General features: G+C 44.0%; 1 protein-coding gene across 1 annotated transcript in view; it reads left to right on the top strand.

Moving 5' to 3' along the window:
• Positions 1–14,932, top strand: part of tox3 (TOX high mobility group box family member 3) — a 60,099-nt gene extending 45,167 nt beyond the window's left edge. The window contains exons 4-7 of the mRNA XM_015952826.3: positions 10,905–11,168; positions 11,253–11,483; positions 12,372–12,452; positions 12,611–14,932. Of these exons, the coding sequence (XP_015808312.1) occupies positions 10,905–11,168; positions 11,253–11,483; positions 12,372–12,452; positions 12,611–13,429 (1,395 nt within the window). The 3' untranslated portion in view covers positions 13,430–14,932. The remainder of the gene's footprint in view (positions 1–10,904; positions 11,169–11,252; positions 11,484–12,371; positions 12,453–12,610) is intronic.
• The last annotated feature ends 1,659 nt before the right edge of the window (positions 14,933–16,591 follow it).

The raw sequence follows: 16,591 nt of genomic DNA, 5'->3' as shown, positions 1-16,591 counted from the left end.
GGGTTTTCTTCCTCTGTCTGAGCTCACCGCTGCAGAAAAGTCTCTGAAAGCCGCTCTCTTATCACAGATTAATGAGAAATCCAACCGGCGAATATACCTGGGCTACTTTCTAAAGCTTCCTCCGTGTCACTGCGTTGCCAAGTGTTCTGCTAATTCCTCTCCCCGTAATGTTCAGCGTATGTCTCACAAATTGGCCACAGATGCCAGGCTTCTACAAAGAGAAATGCATGTTCTCAGCTGCAATCTGCGTGGCAAGCCCCGAGTCTGAAGTCATTATTTATTTAATCTGCTCTCCTAACAAGCTTCTGACTCTCATTTTTGTCTCGCAGCATGTGTCCTCCTGATTTGTGATTGAGTCTCAATAGTGCCAAATAGTACTGGAGTCGGAGCTGCCAGTGTTGCTTTATTCACAATTTCTTCTCCATTTTCTCCCCGCCGCACAGCGAGGGTCTGCGGGTTCCATTTCGAGAAACACCTGGTGCCTTCACCACATTTTTTGGGTTTTCTTGACACGTGTAAGTGTGTTCTGAAATTGGCTGTGTCCCTCTGTGATTGGATTCGAAGCCTACAGTAGTCAACTGCTTGTATTGGATGTTAAGATCAATATTCAGGGGAGTACGAGCCCCGCTGTCTCCTTGCGTTTACCGCCACGCGGTGACGCGTTATGTATATTTTTCATTTCATTCACAACTAGCCGTTCCACGTGCCATTTGCCGTGCAGCTGCACAGATATGCTAATGTTTAATAGCATCGTGTTAGAGCCACACACCCCGAGGAAGGTGAAACCGAGGCTGAAAGAATTGTTTGTAGTTTGTTGTTGGCTTGATTCGATATCTGGATGCCGCGTAGATCCCAGTGAGTACAATAGCTTCAGTTCTGACTACTTCATCCTGAATGAAATGGAAAATGCGAGCACTGTTGCAGAAAGCATGTTTTTCCACACATCCCTCTTATCTCCCTTTCAAGCCGAGAAGCACTGACATGAGTTGTACATCAATTTAAGAGAGTGGATTTTTTTTTCTTCTCTTTTTTTTTCCTTGACAGCATTTGTGACATATTGGGTCAGTCAGAAACGAAAAGTATTCACGCAGGCATGCACTACTCGTAATGAAGTCTCAGCTTGACCTTCTGCGTGATTGATTTTGTAATTTACCTTTCTTGTACCGTTCTCAAACTGAAAGGATGTCACGTCGGACAAGTTTTAAATACCCATAATGCATCAGGAGGAATGGAGGAGGGGGTGCAGGTCAGCTGCTGTGCACCGGGCTGGAGGGAGGGGGGGAGGGTTCTGTTGGTCTCAGAGTCCGACGGGAGAGGAGGACGATGGAGATTTGTTTTTAAGTAAAGGTTAGAGGTGGGTGAGACACGCGAGCTTGTGACCAATCAGAAAGAGAGAGACAGAAGTGTGTTTGGGGGAGCCACGGCGGGAGGTAGGGGGGAGAACTATTTATCTCCATGCTGCTATAGCCTTTACCAGCATTCACAATTCCATTTTTCTCATTTGGCTTAAGCACAGACTTCAGCAGGTTGCAAGAAATGGAAGAAAAAAAATGATGTACCCATTTAGAAGCCGAGTAAAGAAATCTGTGCAGAGCGCTGATAAACTATCTTTAATAGAACTGACCTTTCATGCTGGCAAAAGTTACTGGGGGATTCATCCTTATAATTACCATATAGATGATTTTACCCCTCTCCTGCCACGGAGTGTTTCCAAGAGCTCCGGCATTGATTGAATGGAAATTGAACTTGTTAACATTCTTTTCAGCCTGTTACAGCTTGGTGCCACCGTTCAGAAATTCCCCCAAATTCAGATTTCCGGTATCTTGAGGAAGAGACCGGGGGCTGAGATTTTCATCGCTCTGTGATTCCATGACGTTGTGTTGGAGTCCCTCAGCTGCGCTTATTGTGCAGTGTTTGCCGTGTGAAGAGTAGCTGAGGCCAGTGGTGACACGCAAAACTCAAAAAGGTCTTCTCTCCGTCTCGATTTGCCTTTTTATCTTTCACATTAAGACTCAAATGAGAAATATTACAAATGACATTAATGTTCAGACACCTTTCAACGATTAGAGACGTTTAAGATTAGTGTCGCATATGCAAACAACACACACACACACACACACACACACACACACACACACACACACACACACACACCTGAATAAATTAGGCACATCTGTCCACTGTGTACTCAAGATAAAGACTTATTTGCAGTTTCATGATGACTATAAAAATATAGATGTGTGCTGTGGCTGCCGGCTCCGCTGCAATCAAAATGCAAATGAGCAGGCTGAGGGACTGAAGTAAACACCCAAGTGTCAGATTCATATTCACAATCAAGACATCCGTTATTTAATATCATTTATTCGACTAGCTTGTTAAAAGGCTGTTCTGTTTTCGTTTAGATCCGCCGTGCCAATCCTCGTCTTTAGCTCACATGGCCGCCGTTGCTCTTCTGTAGTACGAGGCACAAACAACCAAGTCACCTCTGGATTCCTTTTACCAGGGAGTGACATCACACACCGTTAACCTGTGCTCCAGTTGAGATGATTAGACTGTGGCTCTCAGCAACCACGCTACCTAATATTAGAAATTCAAGTCGATAGCAAAGGACTTTATCTGCATTCAGACACTGAAGCAACATGTTTGATAGCAGTAAAGTTCTACATGTGCAACAGATTTAATAAGATAAATAGTACATCCCCACACCTATCAAGACTTTTCAGGCATGATCCAACAAAGTAATAACCTAGCAAGCCATCCTACATATGAGGACATATAGGATGTATAGGGTAAGGATATATAGGGTTTCCCCCAACGCTTTATAAGCCTGGCTTTGCTTGGCCACCCGCCAGGCTAAGCGTCATGCCCCGCCCCTCTCCTCGACCCTACCGTGTCCGTTGACACGAATGACGCAACAAATCTAGAGGCCTTCATCAGCTCGGAACGTGTGCAAACTCCCCCCACCCCCGCTCTCAGAGAGGAGCGTGCAACCCCACCATCATATATATATATATATATATATATATATATATATATATATATATATATATATATATATAAGGGCCGGGACTTTAACGAGTTAATTATGATTAATTAATTAGAAAAAAATAACGCATTAGAAAAAATTCACGCATTTAATCGCAGCTTGCATTTCAAGCACGACGGAACCTTTGTTATTGCACGATTTCCTCGTAGACTGAATATCACTGACGCACACAACAATGCACAGTGCTAATGGCTACTAAAACGAATAAAAACAGAAAGAAGTTGCCTTGCTTGGACTGATGCAGGATTTAGGAAACATGCCTGCCTCTTTTCTTAACTTGGAAAAAAAAAAAACTTCCAGACAACAACGGAGTCCGTGTCGCGGACATTTTTCAGAGATCGTCTCTTCTTCGGCTGCCCGGTGGCACCGGAAACTTTACAAAAGTAGCGGTAAGCTATATTTTTAACATTTACGTAACATCTGTGCAGCGCTGAAAGCACCAGACAGAATAATTCTGTGCCCTAACAGTAGTTTATGAAAGTAGTCAGACAAACGAGAGGCACCTGGCTGCTGCTGGGAGAACGCTCCGTGTTCTCACTACTCTGTAAACAATCACAAACAATGTGTCTTAAAGTTGAAAACAGAAGTTTAAATTAAAACAGAAACACTCTGAAACTTTTCTGATGATTTTCTAAACAATTCTGTCGGGGAGTTATACGTTTCTGAGGCGAGTCTCTGTCTAAACATCACATGCTTTACTATTGTGGCAAGGTGGATAAACAAGGGCCCGGGCGGGATTCGATCCTCAGACTCCTGGGTGAGAGTCATACGCTCTAACCAGTCAGCCAAAGGGACATCCCCTTGGCCAAGTAGCCAGGGTGCATGATCAATCGGGACATTGTGACAGGACACACACTGTCACACTATCGTTAAGCAGCGAGGTGTGTTGAAGCTGTCATCAGCTAAGGGGCGGATGCTTAAGTGCATCGGGGCAGCGAGGAACGAGGAAGTTGTGATCAGGCTGGAGATCACACCAGATTCGCTGCTGCAGGTGTGAATCTGCGGGTCTGCAGCATCCCCTTCATAACGTAAGGAAGGTCCGCTCACCTGTTCGTCAGATCATTATTTCCTCACCATGATCTTTTATCTTCCCATCATCCTCCAGTCATCCAACTGGAACCAGTTAGTGTTCCTGATCATTCTCAGAATATGCCATGCCTGCTCTGGTGTTAAAAGTTAGTACATTTAAGTACTAGATCATATCTGTGCCTGTTCTACTGTCATTTTGAAGGATTATTATTTATGTGTTTTTATTACATTATGAGTAGAAATGCTAATAAAAACTCCCAATTATACAAACAAGTGAAACTGGAAAAATTAGAATCTGGTGCAAAGTCAAATTTTTTTCAGTCATTCAACTAGACAGAGAGACTATTTAAAGGCTCAGGAACCCTTTGCAGGTGTTTTCTATTTGTAATTATTAATTTTAGTTGATTTGGGTCTTGATTCATATCACACAGTGACATTTGAATAATTAAAATGCATTTTTTATTAAAAGCTTTAGTTTACAGTAATACTATGTCTAATGTTTGATTCTCTGTCTCATAATTTTAATTAAAAGTTTTGCTTTGAGAACACATTTTCCTGAACGATTAAAATGCGATTAATTTAGATTAATTAATTACAAAGCCTCTAATTAATTAGATTAAATTTTTTAATCCCAGCCCTTATATATATATATATATATATATATATATATATATATATATATATATATATATATGCACACACACAGATTTCAACACATATATCAAAGATGTATCGTTATTCAAGTTTCTGACTCCAACCAATGTCATTTTTCCCATGTCAATAAAGTTGATAAGAAAATGAAAAGATGTGTGTGGGTTGGCGACGTTCACGGTAGCAGAGGTGCCAGTGGAGCGTGGCTGGATTGACATGCGCAGTAAAATCATTTTCATTCGACAAATTATGTTCCTGAATTCTAGGCTAGCAAATAGTGCATTTAGTTGTAGGGTCTTTAGGAGTTTCTGAAGTTTTGTTTGCTTGTAGGGAATGTTCAGAAATATAAAATCACGGACTTATAGAGGAAGCACTTCCTGTAAACTCTTATTTTGCGGTCATTTGCACAGGTTGCAGCACCAACGTTTCCTGTCCAACCATTCGTACGAAACCCATGTGTCACATTCGATTCTGCAATGTCGTCTGAATGTAATTGTAATCAACTCATTAAAAAATAATTTTTTCATCTCCGGAACATCTCGAAATTAAAACCGTTCATTTTCAAGAACAGCATGGAAATGGTCATTCAAGCTTTTTTTCATGGTGCCTGGACTCCTGTAAAAGTCTTAGTGGATCTGAACCTCACGCAACAAAAACGCTTACAACTCAGCTGCACGATCGGGAGTTCAGAAACATTCTCGCATTACTCCTGTCCTGGCCTCACGCCACTGGCTGCCTTGGAATTTCATTTTAAAACCATATCTTTAACTTTTAAAGCCTAACATGGACAAGCACCCTCATATATAACTCATTTGGAGCAGAAAGGGCGACGGTGGCACAGGAGTTAAGTGCTCGCCTCGTAATCGGAAGGTTGCAGGTTCAAGCCCTGCTCAGTCTGTCGCTGTCGTTGTGTCCTTGGGCAAGACACTTAACCCACCTTGCCTGCTGGTGGTGGTCAGAGGGACCGGTGGCACCAGTGCTCGGCAGCCTCGCCTCTGTCAGTGCGCCCCAGGGCAGCTGTGGCTACATTGTAGCTCATCCCCACCAGTGTGTGAATGTGTGTGCATGGGTGAATGACTGGTTGTGTTGTAAATCACCTTGGGGGGTTCCAGGACTCTAGAAGGCAGGCCATTTATTTACCAAACGCCATTTATTTACTGAACGCTGCCTGAGAGCGGAGATGCTCCTGGTGGTCACAAAAAGCCATCCAGGGTCCCGGGGCGATTGCTCCTTTAAGGCCATGGCTCCGCGGCTGTGGAACAATCTTCCTCTCTCTCTACGTTGTGTTGAGTCCTTTTGCAAGTTAAAAAAACTCGAAAAAACTCGGCTTCTTAAACTTGCGTTTACATTATTTTGTTGCTTGTCTTATTCTCATGTTTGTTTATGTTTTATCCTTTTATCATGTGGTAATGTGAAGCACCTTGCGATTTTTATGTGTGAAAGGTGCTCTAGAAATAAAAGTTACTTACTTAGTTGTACCTCCATATGGACACCTACTCTTACAGGAGAGGGCTGCAGGAGGTGTGGTGTCTTCCCTGTTTCTTTTTCCAATTTCCACATAAAATAACCTGATTTATTGAACTGACGATGACTTAAAGTCGATCAAACCAACATGCTGGTAGGCAGAAATCGTAACAGATGTTGCTTTTGGAACATCGCTGTAGCAATTTGAACCTTTTAGAAATAACGTTTAGATTATTTGTTGAGTTTCTAAAGTTTCTATTTAATTAAACTTTTTGACATAAAATGAAAAGAAAACTAAATAATCCCAATTTCAGAGGAAACAGGAAGTAGCAAAAACACTTATGGTGTCCAGCCTCCACTCACTGTGTAATACTGACATAATCTGAGTTGTTATCCTAAACATCTGACAGTGAAAGTCTGGTGTGTTCTTGCTGTGTTTAGTTTCAAATTCCATCTTTCAGATCTTTTTAAAACACAGAAAAGGTTTAATTACCTGCAACGTTTCGTTTGCGGCTGCAAACATCATCAGGCTGACGCCGATGGTGGCGTCACTTCTTTCGTTTATCCGCGGGCAGCAGAGGACGTTGTCGCCCTTGGATTCCTGATGTAGCATTGACCAAATATGTCAGTTGCATCTTGGAAGCGTGAGGTCGAAGTAATCTTTTTAACACAAAGTTAAATAAATGAATTACTCCTAAATGCCACAAGTTATGAATGCAGAATAAGTTTTCATAAGATTTTTTTGCAGATGGATATAAGATGTACCACAGCTTTATTGTCCCATAGATATCCCAAACCTTCAGGTTACTAATGGAACCAAAAACATTACTCCTATAACATCTGGTAAATAATAAAATTAGCAGGCTGCTGAATGAGACATGATCCAGTATCAAGCTGTGGTCAGCAGTGCACATTTACTGAAAAGCACAACAGTTATCTGGAAGCCATTCGGAGCACTTTGCCGTTTTCTGAATAAATGGTGAAATCGGTCATTGTTCCAGGTTAAAACTGCTCCGTAAGGATAGGGTAAGAGTCTTATTACTGTAAGCAGATGGCCGCTCCTAATGAGCTCAGTGTGTGCATCCTTGATGTCCACGGCAAGCAACGAGCGTTCTGCAGGCCGCTGTGTCCGCAGTGAGGACGACGCAGGGTGAAACGTGCCGCTGAACAATGCAGGTAGTTCCAGTGTGTTCATGCTTTTAATGCAAAGTTCCCAAAATGTGCAAAATAAATAACTAAGACAATAAATTACGGCAGCAGTAGCTCAACAGGTTGAGCGGGTTGTCCAGTAATCGGAAGGTTGCAGGTTCAATCCCGGCTCCGGACAGAGAAGTCTGCTGTTGTGTCCTTGGGCAAGACACTTAACCCACCTTGCCTGCTGGTGGTGGTCGGAGGGACCAGTGGCGCCTGTGCTTGGTAGCCTCGCTTCTGTCAGTGCACCCCAGAGCAGCTGTGGCTACATCGTAGCTCATCACCACCAGTGTGTGAATGTGTGTGTGAATGGATGAATGATACACTGTAGTGTAAAGCACTTTGGAGTCCTTACTCTGAGAGGCGCTTACAAGTGCGGGCCATTTATCATAAATAATAATAAAAGGAGCCAGTTGAGGTGGCTCGGGCTTCTGGTCAGGATGTCTCCTGGACGCCACCCTGGTGAGGTTTTCCAGGCACGTCCAACCGGGAGGAAGCCTGAAGGTAGACCCAGGACACGTTGGAGGGACAATGTCTCTCACCTGGCCAGGGAACGTCATGGGATTCCCCGGAGGAGTTGGCCCAAGTGGCTGGGGAGAGGGAAGTCTGGGCCTCTCATCTTAGGCTGCTGCTCCCGCGACCCGACTCCGGATAAGCGGATGAAAATGGATGGATATATATATATATATATATATATATATATATATATATATATATTAGGGATGCACCGATCAGGTTTTTTGCTGCCGATCACCGATACCGATATCAAAGAATGCTGATCACCGATACCGATCACGTGGATTGGCCAGAAATTTTCTACAACATTATAATGAGTGCTACAAACTACATAATCTGGTAATAAAGGAAATGTAACCTAATCTAAAATGGTCTGTATTAGGGTTGTCACGGTGTGAAAATGTAACCTCACAGTTATTGTGACCAAAATTACCACAGTTTTTGGTATTATTGCGTTTTTTTTTAACATGCTACATTTTCACACAATTAAATAAACCCTGTATGTCAGGAAATATTGTCCTCAGTTTGTGTCTAAATTTTGCCTAAAATGTGTTATTTTGTAATTATGTTGTTTATTTGTTTACATTTTTTCCCTTTAGTCTTTAAAATACCAACATTTGCCCATAACTTCTTATTTTATGTCTGTTTGATGTCATCATTTTAAAAATATTAGATCAGATGATACTCAGTACTCAAGTAGCCTTCTAATCAGGTACTTTTTTACCCTTACTTGAGTAATAAACCCTATATCAGGAAAATATTGTCCTCGGTTTGTGTCCTTCCAGTGAGCTTTGCAGATGTGGGAAAATGTCATCAGGCAGTAATCGTTGTTAAATTCATAATTATTCTCGGAGAGAGACCAACTCTTATCTGCCCCTGGGAGCCCCGTAATGCATAGCGTCATTTCAACATGGCGGTGTCCGCGACACGGTTTATATGCAGGTAGCGGCGCTGCGGCTGCTTTATATAGCGACTCGTTGCGTTCTCCCTCAACCCAAATCCTCGGATCACGCATTTTAGCTAAAACGCTAACGTTAGCTTGCCTTGTGTTGACTGTAGAGTTGTGGGTGATGGTCACGCAGATGTGTCATGAGATTTGAAGCGTTGCTGCCTTTCACAGACACTTTTTCTGCTCGTGCTGCAAACAGGATAGCCGTCTTCTATCAGCTGTCCCTCGGCATTCTTCAAATATCAAAAAGATGCCCGTACTTCCCACTTTGTCTTCTATGAGGGATAATAAACGTCCTGAGCGCTGCCGTCTCCTCCTTTGGCCATTATTTAAGCTTTAGCATCAAGAAAGTTTTGGTTGTAAACAACAAAGTGCGCATGTGCCGCCGGCAACTTCAGCAGATGATACGGTGGCTGGTAAGGGTCACCGCGCCTACACCGCAGCCACGGTAACCCACCGAGATAATATAGTTTTTTTAAAACAAGACGATTATTATTATTGTCAACTTTTTTACCGGGGTTTACCGCTACACCAGTTACCGTGACAACCCTACCTGATCGGTCTGCTTTGATCCATTTTGAAAACTCCAATCAAAACCGATAGGGTTGCTATCGGCCGATTGGGATCAAATGCCGATCCATCGGTTCATCCCTAATATATATATATATATTATATATATATATATATATATATATATATCAAAGAAATCAAACAATTTTGATTTATTTTCCAAACTTTGCCTTCAGCTGCTGCAGAAACCTGCTGCACATGTAAATATAACCCTGTTCTCACTCCATATATTGTATTTATGATAAGCAGGAGACACGGGCATATGAAAAAGAAATGGATTGTAGATCCAATATGTGCCTGTCTGCAATGGTGTTACAATATTGTTTTTGAAGACAGGCATTCATAAGGTCCTTTCAATGAAGCCAGGTGCATTGGTTTATGATGTGTTGATGTTAGGAGAGATTGAGTTTGCGCTGCTGAATACCAGATGGATGTACCGAGGGAGAACAAATCACCTCCTCTGTTCTGTTCACGTCTCCTCCTCGGTTCCATGTCGGCTCCGCTGGCGCTCTGATCAGTCTTTCCTCTGGAGAGCTGGCAGACCTTGTAATTTCATCCTCATCATAACCAATGTAAACATGTTGCCTGTATCTTCTTTAAGACTCTTTCAAGAGTTGAATGTTTTCATTTAGGAAAACAGACGATAGACTGGCAGGGCCATTTCCAAAACCCTCCAGGTTGATGCCTTCTGATTGTTGATTGATGGAGTTGATTCAACTATTTTTTGTCACTCTTGTAAGTTCTAACCTTGAACTCATTCGCTGCCAGCGTTTCTCATCGTTTTTACTGTTTTTTAAGAGTGACAGAACGTTGCGCGCTAGGATGATGTCGACGTAAAACAACCAAAGCAAAGCGGAGACTCACCTCTTACATCAGGAAGAATCCGTGCGTTTCGAGCGTTATCCGTTCTTTCATAATCCGTTGTTGAATTGTGATCGGCAGAAGCTTTTCCGGTTCACGCCTCACTTTTTTTTTTTTACAGCAGCGGCCCAAAACGATCTCCTAACACATGGACGTTCTGCTCCCTGATCACGTGACGTGTGACATATGCGGGTGAAGATCGGCTTTAGAGCTGAGATGTTTGTTCTCACAGTGCGGGGGCTCGTCCGACGCCCACACAGTAAAAACATGCAAATGATGGCAGTGAATGAGTTAATAAAAAGTAAAGACTTGTGGCCAGTAGACTGATGTTTTCTACACAAACAGTTTTCTGGTGGCATTTAAAATTATTCAACTGTTTCAGTGAGCTAGACAGTCTGATATGACCTAAGAGATGTTGGCTCCTATTGTGTCAAGATAATTCATCATTTCTCGTAAGATGAATTTAGGAGTCGGGACATTCTGACTTGTGATCTGATGCACACCAACTCACAGAGACCAGTGACCTAGTTTTGCTCTAAAGAAGAGCTGCAGGTTCACGGGCGTGACTGTCAGAATGTCACAGCGAGGACACACACTCGAGACAATAACAGCTCTTTTTCTTTCCAGAATGTTGGACCAGGTCAGCTACGGCAGTACCCGTCCAATCCATCCATGCTGATGAAGTCCATCATCAACATGAACAGTCCAAATGGGATGATGTCACGGAATCAGCTGACCACCATCAACCAGTCCCAGCTCAATGCGCAGCTAAGTTTAAACATGGCAGGACCCAACATCACCCACACATCGCCATCACCACCCGCCAGCAAGTCCGCCACGCCCTCTCCTTCCAGCTCCATCAACGAAGACGACCAGGATGATGGAAACAGGGTGAGAGAGAGAGAGGGGTTAGGAATCTCGTTGACGTACCCGGTTTCATTAAAGGGTTTTAATCCAGGCTCTCTATGATTACAGGTCATTGGGGAAAAGCGACCAGCTCCAATAGATCCCACAAAGAAACCCAAGACTCCTAAGAAGAAAAAGAAGAAGGATCCAAATGAGCCCCAGAAGCCGGTGTCAGCTTATGCCCTGTTCTTCAGAGACACACAGGCCGCCATCAAGGGTCAGAATCCCAATGCAACTTTTGGAGAGGTGTCCAAGATTGTAGCATCGATGTGGGACGGCCTGGGAGAGGAGCAGAAGCAGGTACTTTGTTGTTTTTGGGCTAGCCACTGATGGAAAAACAAGATTTTGTGACAGATCTTCACTTGGTACAACAAAAATCTCAAGCTGCTGTTAGAGAGATGCTGGCCTTGTGAGAGCTGAAGAACTGCATCCTTCTGAGGGAATGAAATGCATATCGGGGCAGCAGTAGCTCAGGTGGTAGAGAGGGTTGCCTCATGATCGGAGGGTCATGGGTTCGATTCCAGCTCCCGCCAGGGGTATCCTGCTGTTGTGTCCTTGGGCAAGACACTTCACCCAACTTGCCTGTGTTAGTGGTGGTCAGAGGGGCCGACGGCGCCAAATGGCAGCCTCGCCTCTGTATGACCTCCCCAGGGTGGCTGTGGCTACAAGTAGCTTACCATCACTAGCAGTGTGTGAATGTGAGTGTGAAAGTGTCTTTGGGTGTCTAGAAAAGCGCTCTATAAGTTCAATGCATTATTATTATTTTTATCTTTATTTACCATTTGCTAGCTTGGTCTCGTCTCCCTTCCTGCTTCTGCCACAACAAAGGGTGGCAGCAGGGGGACCCTTGGTGTGGTTTTGCACCCACGCTGACACAGAAAGCCTCCCCCCGATAAAACGGGTAGAAAAGGTTGCAGCAGCTTTGGGATCAGAGCCTCTTCTGGAATCTCAGACGTTCAGGGCAGTGAGGTTACTGCATTTGTGTTTAGTTGAGCAGAGGAGCATTTAGACCTACCCGTTTTACACGCGTAAGATACCATCATGTGATCTTTATGCAAAGTTTTACATCAAAAAAGTTTACTACAGGAACATATTCAGTCAGGAAGCTGGTGTTTAAACCAGATACAGTCAGAGCTGTCATAGGATGTGGCTACCACTCCACTGAAACCATCGTTTGTGTCTCCTCAGGTTTATAAAAGCAAAACAGAAGCTGCCAAGAAAGAATATTTAAAAGCTCTTGCTGCGTACCGTGCTAGTCTGGTTTCTAAGGTGAGTAAATGTATCTAGAAATATGCATTAAGACAGTTATTGGTGTATATTTTTCCCCAATAAATATGGAGAACATGTGACAGAAGCTCCAGTATACGTAGTGTATCTATCTGCCGGTTTGGAATTAGCTTGGTATGAACGATTTCCTGTCCATCCAGGCTGCAGCAGAATCAGCAGAGGCCCAGACGATCCGAACAGTCCAACAGACGTTGGCTTCCACCAGCTTGTCCCCGGGCCTGGTGCTGCCCTCGCCCCTCAACCAGCACCCCAACATGTCGTCAGCTGCCCAGGCCCTGCAACAAGCTCTGCCACGGGCCATTGCCCCAAAACCTCTACAGATGAGGCTAGGGGGCAGCCAGATCGTGACGTCGGTTACAGTTTCACACCAGAACATGTCTTCTGGGATGCCACCTCAACTTCTTGGCCAGATGGGTGCCGGAGGGGCTATGGTGGCAGGTGCCCAGTCCACGGCGGTGTCACAGATGAGTCCACCCATGCAGTCGGTGCAACAGCATGCCATGCAGCAGCTCCAGCAGCAACAACAGCAGCAGCAACAGCAGATGCAGCAGCATCTCCAGCATCATCAGATGCAGCAGCAACAAATGCATCATCAACAAATCCAACAGCAGATGCAGCATCAGCATTTTCAGCACCACCTCCAGCAACAGCTGCAGCAGCACCATATGCAGCAGCAGCAGCAGCAACAACAGCAGATGCAACTGCAGCATATGCAAATGCAACATCAACTGCATCAGCAGCAGATTCAACATCTCCAGCAGCAGCAGCAGCAGCAGCAACAGCAGCAGCAGCAGCAGCAGTCCCAGTGTTCCCCACCCCAGCACTCGCCTGGTACCCCCCACTCAGTGGGAGGAGGCTCAACGTCCCTCGGCAGTCCCCAGCCAGCCCCACAGCAGCAACCACATCCCTCCCAGATCCAAGCCCACGCCCAGGTCCTGTCCCAGGTCAGCATTTACTGAGCCAAATGTCAAACCTTTCTCAAAGAACAGGAATAGAATAAAAGCATCGTTCCACGTTGCTTTTCTAAGTTGCACTTAAGAAGTGTGTAAGGTTTAGAATGTTATACAAAGAACTTGTCGATTGTCGTAGACAGATATGCACATACGTGTACAGTCGGGGACGTTAGTTCGTGAAATACGCTGACCTATGGCAGCAGCCTGTTGGGGTGAACGCCCAGTTTTTATTTTTATTTTCTGTGGGGTCTGTTCACTTTTACTGACTGGGCACTCTACGCTGAGAGACGTCTGCCTTTGGCGCTTTTATTTAACGATAAAGCTTTATTTATGAGGCCAGTGGTGTCAGTTCGGCCTCGTAGAAGGACGTTTGGAATGTTTTCCAGCAACAACATTTTTAGCACTCCTTGAATGGACGGAACAGCGACTCATCCGTCTTTGTCCCCACACTGGCCAGTACACAGCAGACTTTACTTTCCTCCATCACTGCTGCAGAAGCAACTGTTCGGAGCTTCACGCCGCGGAGGCTCGCTGATATTTGAAGAAAACCATGACGAAAATGCAGAAACGTCTCAGAAGAAAGAAGGGAGCTGGAAGTAAAAGGTCTTTGGACATGGTTTTATGGATGGATGAGTGAACTGACTGAGACAGAAGCTGCCATAAATCATTCATGTCATCACACCATCAGACTGTAATCTGCTGTACGTGTTCTGTAGGGAGGGGCGAGCGGCCGGCGAGATCTCACCTTTCCGGATGATTCGCCCAAAAGTGTGTCAGTGTGGCCCCTCCCCTTCGCCTCACTCCACCGCCACCCCTCCAAAAGACAATTCTTTAATCTGTTTGTTTTTCATGTCAGATGTATAACAATTAAATTATGCTTTTATTTTGTGTAACAAAGGGGATATTTTATGGTAAAGAAAAACATCTGGACTGAGGGAGACGTTTGGGGTTTAATGTATTTTTACTCTGCTCGTTGATAATATTGTTTAAGACAAAAAGCAAAAGAAACTGAAAAACAGCAGAGCCAGTTTGTTGCACTGCCAAAGCCAACTACAAAAGGTAATGGAGGTATTTTTGACAGCTGTACAGAAGTCCCTGGGGAGAAAAAAAAGAAGAAAATGCTGTACATTTTTCATATCACCTGTTGTAAAGTTTTAATATGCGAGGCTTTAATTAAAACATTGTTAAATGACCTGTGGATTGCCGTATCACATAGTGCATTTCTGCTCTTTTATACTTTTTTATGAGTTACAATAACAGCAGGTAATTTGTTTGTATTTTGCTTACAAACCAACTGCATAAGAGAACTGTCTGTAGGAGCATACTGGTATGAAGTTCTTGAAAAACGTTGTTTGCAGCCCGCGGTAGGACGTTTGTTGTCGGAGTGTTTTTAGCGCAGCCATGAAGACGATTCCAGAGACATTCCATCACTGATCGTAGCCATAATTTTGTATGAAGTATTATATTTCTTTGTGTCTCTGTTGAAAATTAAACTACCAGTCAAATATTTATTTGGAGAAAGTAGTTTCTTTGAAGCCAGAATATTTTCTTCACAGATATTCAGATTTCCTGTTTTTGCCCGGGGGGGGGGGGGGGGGGGGGGTAAACGGGCCCGTAAAGCCGATCGTTCACTGAGACGTGACGGTCAGAGACGAGTTGGAGACACAAAATAGCAAAACAAATGTGCACATTTTCAGTTTTTCTATTAAATTTGACCTCTATAGCAAATCTTCACTGTCAGGCTGAAACCTAGCCTCTACTTTTCCATCATTCTCATGTTTCTTATACAAATAAGCTCATCCCATCTGTCCAGGGTTTAATAATCACCTTTTCAATGAAAAGCCTCATAAAGAGATTTGGACCACACTGGCTTAATACCCAGCAAAATGAATATTCTTTTTTTTTGTTACAATTTTAGGGCACAAGTCTTTTTCCTGACTAAGAAAATATGTTTTAGAAAATTGTATCACTCAGATCACTTCCTTTGACTCCAGTCCATCCCAACTCCAACCATCCGACCTGACTGTGTAGGCAGCAGTAGCGCAACAGGTTGAGCGGGTTGTCCAGTAATCGGAAGGTTGCAGGTTTGATTCTGGCTCCGGACAAAGAATTCTGCTGTTGTGTCCTTGGGCAAGACACTTAACCCACCTTGCCTGCTGGTGGTGGTCGGAGGGACCGGTGGCGCCTGTGCTCGGCAGCCTCGCCTCCGTCAGTGCGCCCCAAAGCAGTTGTGGCTACATCGTAGCCCATCATTATCAGTGTGTGAATGTGTGTGTGAATGGGTGAATGATTCACTGTAGTGTAAAGTGCTTTGGAGTCCTTACTCTGAGAGGCGCTATACGAGTGCGGCTCATTTATCATTTGACTCAGACTATTGGCGGTAAACTGCAGAGGATTCCTAAGGGTGTTTTCCACGTTTTCCCGGAGCATTCTCGAGGGTTCTCGATTTTCTTGCGTGAGTCACCGGGCCTCGATGTCATGTTTCTGGAATTGTGATCAGGTTAATTAAAATATTCTCCAAAAACTCGTGAAGGCCTTGTGAGCGTTTGGAACCCATCGCAGATACGTTTCTGTGAGAAACACGAGACAACCGTGGGAAGGGTTGGAAAACAAATTTATAATTAAATGCAAAAAAAAAAAATTAGAGAAAGTTGCAATGCTTTCGGATTACACTACAACATACTTGTTAGGCTACAACATCATATTGTCATAACCCAGATATTCATGATTGTATTAATGTAGCACCTTCTAGAGTCCTAAAGCCCCCCAAGGCACATTACAACACAGCAGTCAGTCATCCTTGCACAGGCAACATGCAAACTGCATGAGACTTCTTGCAAAAAAAAAGTGTCATATGCACCAATTCAGTGTGATTCCAACAGAAAGTATGTCTAAATCGTATATTTCACCTAAACATGACCAAGCAGTGCTCCTTTAGCTTTAGCTTAGCATCAAACACAGTAAGTGAATGGGACCAATTAGCACTGTTAGAAAAACTCCTTAAAACCAGTCAGTGGTGATTCTAATTCTCCTTGGTGACCCAAATAATCCCTCTCCCTGGACTGCCACCTTACCGTGGTGGAGGGGTTTGAGTGTCTCAGTGATCCTAGGAGCTAAGTTGTCGGAGGCTTTCTGCCTCTGGTAGAGTCACCCATGGCAAACAGGTCC

The sequence above is a fragment of the Nothobranchius furzeri genome, chromosome 9 (genome assembly GCF_043380555.1).
Source record: "Nothobranchius furzeri strain GRZ-AD chromosome 9, NfurGRZ-RIMD1, whole genome shotgun sequence".
Lineage (NCBI taxonomy): Eukaryota > Metazoa > Chordata > Actinopteri > Cyprinodontiformes > Nothobranchiidae > Nothobranchius > Nothobranchius furzeri.
This window is presented reverse-complemented; position numbering and strand designations above follow the sequence as displayed.